Here is an 11,802-nt window from a genome sequence, read left to right as displayed (position 1 = left end):
TCGCACCGGCCAAAAATGCATAATGAAGAAGAAAAAAAACATATATAAGTCGCATTTTTGGGGGAAATGTATTTGATCACACTGAGAGTGGACGTATAAACAACTTTAACACTGTTACAAAAATGCGCCACACTGTGAACCCACACCAAACCAGAATGACAAACACATTTCGGGAGAACATCCGCACCGTAACACAACATAACACCGTAACACAACATAAACACAACAGAACAAATACCGTATTTTCCGCACCATAAGCCGCACCTAAAAACCACAATTTTTCTCAAAAGCTGACAGCGCGGCTAATAACCCGGTGCGCCTTATATATGGATTAATATTCATATTTATTTTCATAAAGTTTAGGTCTCGCAACTACGGTAAACAGCCGCCATCTTTTTTCCCCGTAGAAGAGGAAGCGCTTCTTCTTCTACGGTAAGCAACCGCCCCCATAGAAGAGGAAGCGCTTCTTCCTCTACGGTAAGCAACCGCCAAGGTGAGCACCCGCCCCCGTAGAAGAAGAAGCGCGCGGATATTACCTTTCATTTCATTTGTGTGTTTCTGTAAAGACCACAAAATGTCTCCTACTAAGAGACACGCGTACAAGGTTCCACTGACTTTTGATATTCCTGTGAACCGCACTGTGGAAACAACGGGAGCACGTACGGTGAATATTCGCACCACAGGGAATGAGAAGTGGTTCTAGCTCGCCATGCTAACGGCCAGAAACTTCCACCCACGGGGATATTCAAAAGGAAGACTTTGCCAAAAGAGAACTTTCCAGCCGGCGTCATCATAAAAGCTAACTCGAAGGGATGGATGGATGAAGAAAAGATGAGCGACTTTTTTCACGCAGCTCCGTCCCTGTTGATCTACGACTGCATGCGCGTCCACATCACAGATGGTGTCAAAAAACAAGTGAAGCACACCGAAGTAGAAGAAGAATTCGAGGGATTTGTGGATGAGGAATAACTTCAGAAAGTGAGCTTTAAATGTTTATTTTGTGTGTTGTGTGACTAACGTTCGAGCAACGTTGAGTTATTGATGTTGCTATTGCTCTGCACTATTTTGAGTGTTACTATTTTTGTGATTGCAATTTTGCACATTACATTTTGGGAGTGAACAGAGTTGTTAGAACGCTGGTTTGTGATATATTATTAAAGTTTGACTGACCTATCTGACTGTTTTTTTGACATTCCCTTTAGCGTAGCTTAGGTGCGGCTAATAACACGGGGCGGCTAATAGGTAAACAAAGTTTTGAAATATGCCATTCATTGAAGGTGCGGCTTACAAGACGGGGCGGCTTATGGTGCGGAAAATACGGTGCCCAGAACCCCTTGCAGCACTAACTCTTCCGGGACGCTACAATATACCGCCCGCCCAACCCCGCCCACCTCAACCACGCCCCCCCCCCATCTCCCGAATTCGGAGGTCTCAAGGTTGGCAAGTATGCACTAAACATGACGTACACGTTTGTGTACTTATGGACTAAGCCAGGCCGTACCCATATCCGCAGCAGGTCTCCAAGGTGAACGGCCTCTGGAATGTAACAATACAAATGAAGCCTGTTTAATAGATGTCATCAGTGTTTGAACCATGGAAGGGGCACTGCAGCACCTGCGGTGGGCGGACTCATACGGAACATGGGGCCATAGCACAAACAATAAAAAACCTCGTCAGCGTATTTTTCTTGTTTTCTTTTTTTTTTCCAACTCCTTCTCGTGGCAGTCAGCGAAGAAAAAAAAAACATTAATTAGCCGCACCGTCTTATAAGCCGCAGGGCTCAAAGTGTAGGAAAACAGCAGCGGCTTATAGTCTGGAATTCACGGTAGGGCGTCATAGTGGCGAAGTCATCAGCTAAAACAGCAAAAAAACTGTACGACATGAGGTAGCTCAGACTATGAGGAGCATTCCATGCTTGGTAGGACACCTCCAAGGCAAAGGAGAGGGAAAAACAAAACGTTTGTGGGTCCACTCAGCCTCGGGGTCATTGACACCACAGGCAACGCTCTCAGGCTCACAGGACAGGTCAAAGTGGCCTCAGGACAATCAACGCTCCAACATGACGTATCACTTTTTGTATTTTGATTGGTATATTTTTAATATAGATGTGACGTGACCTTGTTTTGATGCCAAACATGTCAGGTTGTTGTGTAAACTCCACCTGGCGTGGTCTACTTCCTGGTCGGCTTTTAAGACACATGCGTACTTACGCTGCAATAAGTGCACTGGAAATTACCATAAAAGTTGTTTTTTTTATTGGTCAATATTGATAATTATTGATATTGTGTGGACCGGGAGAAAAATATATTAAATGTAAACATTCTGATTTCAAATGTAAGGAGCCCCTAAAGCAGGGGTGTCCAAACTTTTTCCACTGAGGGCCGCACACGGAAAAATTTAAGCATGCGGGGGCCATTTTGATATTTTTCATTTTCATACCATAACAAAATATATGGATTTTTTTTTTTAACCTTTAGGGCTCCCGGGGACCATAAAGGGTCTCAGTCATTAAAACATTAAAAATATGTCAAATTATTATTATTATTTTTTATTTAACACTTACAGTAAATCTCTATATCAACTTCAGTTTGATAAAAAGTAAAAAAAAAAATTAAAAAAATAGCAAAACTGGAAATATGCAGTATTTAGTAATTAGAGCTCTAAAATATCAATAATGCAGGACACCATTGATTCTAATTATTTAATATTTTTGAGAAATCAGTGAAATTATTAATAAAATCCCACTAAATATGTTTGGGATCCAAAAGGTCCCCCACTCATAAAGTGATACATTTGTATTAGTTTTTTTTACAGTACTTTCAACACTTAAGTCACGAGATCAACTTCAGATATATCTGTCCATTTTACTTTTGAACTATTATTTTGTTTGTTTTTAGGCTCTTTTGTCAAATAAATCTTTGATGTTTTTATATGGCAACCACTCAATATATGCAATATTTTTTCCACATAAAACATTTTAAAGTGACATTTTTGAAGTACTTGGAGCCTTAAATAGGTCAATAATTCATTATAACATAGATTTTTTGTCTTTTTTCTTTTTGAGCAATGGCAAAAAAAAGAAAAATAAAGAAAGATAATAATAATAAAACGCTAGAAATTCAATAGGGTCCTCTGTCCCAAAGGGACATCGGTCCCTAACAAAAGAAAAAAAAAACAGCCTGCATGGCAGCTTTGTGTCAACATTGCAACTTTTTCTCGTTAGATTTCACCTCATTCCACTTTTTTAAATGTTTTTTTTAATTTTTGCAATATTATCAATTTTGCAATTTTTGCAGAATGTGTGGCGGGCCAGTAAACAATTAGCTGCGGGCCACAAATGGCCCCCGGGCCGCACTTTGGACACCAATGCCCTAAAGGGACATGGGGGAGAAAAAAAATTTAATTTTTTTTTTTTTATTATTTATTTTTTTTAGACATGTATCTCGTGCGCACAAGAAACTTTTTATAAAGTTATAAAAAAAATTTTTTTTTTAATTATTATTTTTTTAGACATGTATCTCGTGCGCACGAGAAACTTTTTATAAAGTTATAAAAAAAAAATTGTTTAAATTATTATTTTTTTAGACATGTATCTCGTGCGCACGAGAAACATTTTATAAAGTTATAAAAAAAAAATGTTTTTAAATTATTATTTAAAGTTATAAAAAAACATTTTTTTTTAATTTATATTTTTTTAGACATGTATCTCGTGCGCACGAGAAACTTTCTCGTGCGCACGAGATAGTAAATTTTTTTTTTTTTTTTTTTTAAATGTTTTCCCCCATGTCCTTTTAGGGGCTCCGTACAAATGTAACGTCCCTCTGATTATAACCCCCTCAGCTCAGAAAGGACAGGAAATGTCAACACAAGCATGGAAAACAATTATTGCAAACACTATTGTAAAATCACAATAAACGCTCAACAAAAACATCTCTAAATAAAGTTGGAAAAATAAGGAATGTGTAAGAAATGCGTAATAAAGTGTAACAAAATAGTGAATACTTTTTGCAGGTTTAGTGCCAGGAAGTTGCAGCTGTGTTACATGTAATTTGGTCTTTTATTCTTGTTTAAGTACGGAAATTAATTTATGTTATGCAGTAATTATTATTTAAATATTATTGGACCAAATTATTATTTTAAAGTAGCACATTTGTAATATGTTGTTATTTATTTTGTTTATACAGTCCTGCACTTTAGTTCCTACCTGTTGTTTCCGTACATACGACTAGGGGAACGGACGAGGGTTGAAAAGAAAAGATGAGCGTGGCGAAGGACTACGGTCTGTTTGACAAAAATAAAACTGTCATACTGTCCAGGTGACTTTTACGGTTTTATCCACAATTTATTTGCTCTCCACAGCACTCATTTTTTCTTTCTCGTCTCACTCCATGCAGAGAATCAACAGTGAGACAGCAAGATGGCGCAACCAAACATGATAGTAGATACTCTTACCGGATTGGCTGCTCAGCGTGTCCCTCCCATTGATCACTTCCTATTTTTTGCTAGGTTTGTTCATGCAACCAAACTTGCTTCATCATACATACATACATACATACATACATACATATACATATATATATATATACACATATACATATATATACACACATATATATATATCTATATATATATATATATATAGATACATACATATACATATATATATATATAAATACATGTACGTATATACAGTATATACATATATACACACACGTATATATACACACAAATATATATATATATATATGTATATATATATATATATATATATATATATATATTTGTGTATATATGTGCGTATATACATTTATATATTTGTGTATACTGCATATGTATATATATGTGCGTATGTACATGTATATATATATACACATATATCAGTGGCGTGCAGTCACTAGAGGCAGGGGAGGCGGGGCCTCACCTGCCATCATGGAATGAAGAAAAAAAAGTAAAAAGAAACAAAATTAATTAAATTGTTATATGTATCCAGTGATTATACTAAAGTTATTTTCCATTTAACTTCACCAGTTTTAGATTATTTTTATTTTTATTTTCACATTTGCCGTTCAAATACTGAGAAGAGACGCAGCCAGTTGAGGCACGTCACTGCGTTGTGCCTCAACATGGATTGTGCACAATGACTCGGCTAACTGCTGGCCTGCTGTGCAGTGAGAGCGTATTGCTATATGAATTATATTATACATTTCCATAGTTTAGTTAGCTGAGGTATATAATGTACAGTGTATTTTGTCAACAACTGTATGTGTGTAACGTATTTCTTGTGCTGAGCGATCATAAAACTGGAGGCTCGTCTCATAACCCCGCCTCCTGGTGCCAAGCAACTCCGCCGCAGAATGCACCTCCCGACGGGAGCGCCACACCAACCAAAGCCCACACCCAAACCCTCCACGTGCAAGACCGAATCCACCCAAAAAAAGTCACTTAACAAGAAGCCAAAAAGTGCAAAAACAACAATGCTCGCCCGGCGCGCCGGAGGAGCCGTGAACAGGGACACAACATTAGGTACACCTGCAGACTGCTGCGCGGATTTCATATTTCATTCATTCACGACTCTTCCAACACGAACACCACTGCTCCCGCACTTATAAGTAAAGGTAAGACCATAATAACGTTTTTTTTAATTAAATGTGCTTTTTTGTGTGCTACAGTTTGTAAGTGTAAAGTTAAAGTTAAGTTAAAGTACCAATGATTGTCACACACACACTAGGTGTGGTGAAATTTGTCCTCTGCATTTGACCCATCCCCTTGTTCACCCCCTGGGAGGTGAGGGGAGCAGTGGGCAGCAGCGGCGCCGTGCCTGGGAATAATTTTTGGTGATTCAACCCCCAATTCCAACCCTTGATGCTGAGTGCCAAGCAGGGAAGAATGCTGGTATGAGCTTTTAAACACAACCCGTTAACTACTGCCAATCAAATGGTGAATAAGATACTCTTTAGGGTTCATATGTTTGTAAATCTGACTGTGATGAAGTCAGTGCCTCACCTGACATGAACCTCACCGCACGCCACTGACATATATACGTATATATATATATATATATATATATATATATATATATATATATATATATATATATATATATATATATATATATATATATATATATATATAGAGAGAGAGAGAGAGAGAGAGAGAGAGATATATATATATACACATACATATACACATACATATATACACATACATATATATATATATATATATATATATATATATATATATATATATATATATATATATATATATATATATATATATATATATATATATATATATATATATATATATATATATATATATATATATATAAATAAATATACGTATATACAGTATATACATATATACACACACATATGTATATACACACAAATATATATATATATATATATATATATATATATATATATATATATATATATATATATATATATATATATTTGTGTATATATGTGCATATATACATTTATATATTTGTGTATACTGCATATGTATATATATGTGCGTATATACATGTATATGTATATATGTATATATATATATATATATGTATATGTATATATATATATATATATATATATATATATATATATATATATATATATATATATATATATATATATATATATATATATATATATATATATATATATATACTAGGGCTGCAACTAACGATTAATTTGATAATCGATTAATCTGTTGATTATTACTTCGATTAATCGATCAATAATCGGATAAAAGAGACAAACTACATTTTTATCCTTTCCAGTATTTTATTGAAAGAAAACAGCATACTGGCACCATACTTATTTTGATTATTGTTTCTCAGCTGTTTGTACATGTTGCAGTTTATAAATAAAGGTTTATAAAAAATTTTTTAAAAAAATACAATAAAATAACTAAATAAATAAAAATTGCCTCTGCGCATGCGCATAGCATAGATCCAACGAATCGATGACTAAATTAATCGCCAACTATTTTTATAATCGATTTAATCGATTAGTTGTTGCAGCCCTAATACATACATACATATACATACACACATAAAACATACAGTCGTGGTCAAAAGTTTACATAAACTTGTAAAGAACATAATGTCATGGCGGTCTTGAGTTTCCAATAATTTCTACAAATCTTATTTTTGTGTGATAGAGTGATTGGAGCACATACTTGTTGGTCACAAAAACATTCATGAAGTTTGCTTCTTTTATGAATTTATTATGGCTCTACTGAAAATGTGAGCAAATCTGCAGTATACATACAGCAATGTTAATATTTGTCGTCAATCATAATCACTCACATGAAGTTATGAGGCCATGAAGCTGATTTGATTGTAACTTTTCTACATCACCAAAATTGATAATGTATGTTGCAGTAGAGCCATAATAAATTCATAAAAGAAGCAAACTTCATGAATGTTTTTTGTGACCAACAAGTATGTGCTCCAATCACTCTATCACATATATATATATATATATATATATATATATATATATATATATATATATATATATATATATATATATATATATATATATATATATATATATATATATATATATATATATCTCAAATGTTTTATCAAACACATCTTTTATTGATATCGATTACGTGTCTATTGTAATTACACCGTAAATTCCGGATTAAAAGACGCTACTTTTTTCCTACACTTTGAACCCTGCGGCTTATAAGACAGAGTGGCTAATTTATGTATATCTTTTTTTCGCTGACCGCCGTTAAAAAAATAAAATAAACAAGCAAAAACAAAAGCGTGTGTGTTATTGTTTGTGCTATGGCGCCATCTTTTGGACGAATTCGCTCAATGCAGATGCTGCACTGTCCTTCCTGCCGCGGAACGGGGTGTTGCCAGGACCGGCCTCGAAGACAGCGACGGGTGCGTAGATGGCCCAGGCGGGCCTTGTTATCTAATCACCTGTCGCCTATATTAGCAGCAGCCGTGATGAGACGAGTAGTTGGATTTGGAGGTGCTGCTGAGCGGGGACGCAGGAGAGAAAGACAGTTTGCTGGGAAGCAAAAGACTGAGCACTATTTATGAAAATAAAACCGTGTTATACCCGGAATTCCTGGCTCTCCTGGCAGTGTGTGGTGGTCTGAAGAACCCACTAGAGGGCAACCTCTACATAGTGCTTTCAACAACCGGAAGTAGAGTGCAAAGAATAGAAGACGGAACAATTACGGCCGTCCATAGCGTGTCTACACATAGGGATTATTCATTCATCACTCCAAGCAACGTTTGTAAGTTTTACAATATATTTAAAACGGTTTATACTTACTAAACCGTCCCATGTGTGATGTCTGTAGGAGTGTTTGCATATCGTAACGTAATGAAGCTAGCGTCGTTAGCATTTGCTAATATGCTAACATGTTTACGAGTGTCTGTGTTAATATTATTAACTTACAATGGCGTTCTTTTTGTATTGTTTCACTTTCACATATTCCTCAGTAAATTCACCAAAACGTCACTGTGGAGTTATTGAGTCTGTTCAGCTGATTGGAGAGCTAGCTTGCGCAGCTACTAAAAATTAATTAAAATCAATTGATTCGGTTTTCCCCTCACTCCCAAAGCACAATTTTAACATGTAACATGCCTTTTAAAAAAAGAAAATCAAAAACTTTTGAATAAAATGACAATGACCTCTGTTTTGTTTGATCAGCCGTTTTACTGCCGTGTTACAGACACCGTTGAGGTATGAAAATAAAATTTTACAAAATCTTTTTGCGAAAATAACTCATTTCACAACGTATATATCTGCGGCTTATAAGGAAAATTATTTTTGTTCTTCTAAAATTGCGGTCCATAGCCTGGAAAATAGTGTACCGTATTTTTCGGACTATAAGTCGCAGTTTTTTTTCATAGTGCGACTTATACTCAGGAGCGACTTATGTGTGAAATTATTAACACATTAGCGTAAAATATCAAATAATATTACTTAGCTCATTCACGTAAGAGACTAGACATATACGATTTCATGGGATTTAGCGATTAGGAGTGACAGATTGTTTGGTAAACGTATAGCATGTTCTATGTGTTATAGCTATTTGAATGACTCTTACCATAATATGTTACGTTAACATACCAGGCACGTTCTCAGTTGGTTATTTAGGAAATCTAACTTTTGAATAAAATGACAATGTTATCTGTTTTGCTTGATCAGCCGTTTTACTGCCTTGTTACAGACACCGTTGAGGTATGTAAATACAATTTTACAAAATCTTTTTGTGAAAATAACTAATTTCACAACGTATATATATAAATTATTTTTGTTCTTCTAAAATTTAGTGCACCGGTGCGGTCCATAGCCTGGAAAATAGTGTATATAGATATCGTTTTATCGGTCCAGCCCAAGTGTTTACTTACTGAGTGTGCGGTTTTTGACCCTAATGTTCTGTCCCATGTCTATTTCTGCCGTAGTACATTTACCGGGGACGTCATACGCAATATTTACCTTCTCCGTTTTGATGGGGGGATTGCAAACACCTGAGTTAGATCCTCCCCTTTAGCCAGGAAGTGAACCCCTCACACTAGCGGGACACAGGAGCTAATGCTAGCAGGCTAGCTAACTACGCTAAAGACGATTGCGCTTGACGGGTGAAAATATCTGCCGCAAAACCCTTTTCAAAAGAGATTTTTACAGTCCTTAATGTCGAGTTGTAGTACCGGTCTCAGACACACGGGGCACCGCGAGTAAAAGGTGCACAAGTGGAGACGGACGACAAATGCTATCATGCTAGGTTGGAGAAGCAGTTTCCACTTTTATCTTTGGTCCCAGGTAAACAAACAGGTCTTAACAAACAGTTCCACACCCCTCCAAGGTGCGGGGAAAGTTCTCCACGAGTCCAAAGCGGAGGCGTCCACTTACTTGTGGGTCGGGCGGCGCCGCCGAGCTCAAGCTGTCCCCCATGGACGCTTCCACTGTGGTTCCGTGAGGAGCGTTTGAGCTTTGGACGGCAAACGCCCGCCGTGAAGCAGACGGCCGGGGGTCAAAGGTCAAAGGCTTCATTTGTTTAGTCCACCGTGGCTTTTAAAGCACACAGACCAGTTGTTTTTTTAGAACCCTGACCTCAACACTGAAGTCTAACGTAATAATCTAGATGTGTTACCAGCATATTATTATTCATGTATTCATCGATCACAGGACCTCCATGGACGTAGGTCACGTCGACCACAAGCAGAAAAAACATCTGCACATTTTTTCTCAAAGCCCGTCAATAACAGCAACCAGCCCATTTGACCTTTGACCTCGGCTTTGTGTCGACCGCGCCGCAAAACTGACATTAAAAGTGACGAAAAACAGTGTGACTTTTGACCCCTCGTGGGTTTGATGACGTTTGAAACCATCAGCTTGACGCTGTGTTGATCTTCTAAAAGTTAAACGATCGATAGAGAGAGAGAGACAGAGTGAGAGGCAGGGAGAGAAAGAGAGAGAGAGAGATGGATAGATGGAGAGATCGACAGAGAGATCCATAGAGAGATCGAAAGAGAGATCGAGAGATAGAGAGATGGAGTGATTGACAGAGAGATCCATAGAGAGATCGAAAGAGAGATCGATAGATGGAGAGATGGAGTGATTGACAGAGAGATCCATAGAGAGATCGAAAGAGAGATCGAGAGATGGAGTGATTGACAGAGAGATCCATAGAGAGATCGAAGGAGAGATCGAGAGATGGAGTGATTGACAGAGAGATCCATAGAGAGATCGAAAGAGAGATGGAGAGATGGAGAGATCGATAGAGAGATGGACAGAGTGATTGATAGACGGAGAGATTGACAGAGTGATCGATAGTTGGAGAGATTGACAGAGATCGATAGAGAGATTGATAGATGAATAGAGAGATGGATAGAGAGAGCGATAGATGGAGAGCTCAATAGTGAGATCGATAGAGGGATGGAGAGATCGATAGAGAGATGGATAGATCGATATATAGAGAGATGGGAGAAATGGATAGATAGATCGATAGATGGAGAGATGGTGAGATCGATAGAGAGATGGATAGATGGAGAGATGGATAGAGAGATCAAGAGATGGAGAGATGGATGGAGATGGATAGATAGATAAAGAGATGAAGAGATGGATAGAGAGATGGAGAGATGGATAGAGAGATCGATAGAGAGATCGATAAGGAGATCGATAGAGAGATCGATAAAGAGATTGAGAGATGAATGAGAGATAGACAGAGAGATGGATAGAGAGATGGATAGAGATGGATAGATAGATGAAGAGATCGAGAGATGGATAGAGAGATAGAGAGATCGATAGAGAGATTGATAGAGAGATCGTAAAGGAGATCGATAGAGAGATCGATAAAGAGATTGAGAGATGAATGAGAGATAGACAGAGAGATCGATAGAGAGATGGATAGAGAGATCGATAGAGAGATGGAGCGATGGATAGAGAGATGGAAAGATCGATGGTGAGATTGATAGAGAGATTGATAGAGAAATGGATAGAGCGATCGATAGAGAGATAGAGAGATGGAAAGAGAGATGCATAGAGAGATGGAGCGATGGATAGAGAGATGGAAAGATCTATGGTGAGATTGATAGAGAGATTGATAGAGAAATGGATAAAGAGATGGATAGAGAGATGAAGAGATCGATGAGAGATGGATAGAGAGATTGATAGAGAGATCGATAAAGAGATCGATAGAGACATCGATAAAGAGATTGAGAGATGGATGAGAGATCGATAGAGAGATAGATAGAGAGATGGAAAGATCGAAGGTGAGATTGATAGAGAAATGAAAAGATCGATGAGAGATCGA

General features: G+C 37.0%; 1 protein-coding gene across 1 annotated transcript in view; it reads right to left on the bottom strand.

Annotated features, from left to right (window-relative positions):
- Positions 1-10,055, bottom strand: part of LOC133640787 (estrogen receptor beta-like) — a 53,983-nt gene extending 43,928 nt beyond the window's left edge. The window contains exon 1 of the mRNA XM_062034433.1: positions 9,900-10,055. Coding sequence (XP_061890417.1) covers positions 9,900-10,040 — 141 coding nt within the window. The 5' untranslated portion in view covers positions 10,041-10,055. The remainder of the gene's footprint in view (positions 1-9,899) is intronic.
- Between the last annotated feature and the right edge of the window lie 1,747 nt (positions 10,056-11,802).

Source organism: Entelurus aequoreus, linkage group LG23, assembly GCF_033978785.1.
Source record: "Entelurus aequoreus isolate RoL-2023_Sb linkage group LG23, RoL_Eaeq_v1.1, whole genome shotgun sequence".
NCBI lineage: Eukaryota > Metazoa > Chordata > Actinopteri > Syngnathiformes > Syngnathidae > Entelurus > Entelurus aequoreus.
The sequence above is the reverse complement of the archived record's forward strand: the minus strand, read 5'-3'. Positions and strand labels throughout refer to the sequence as shown.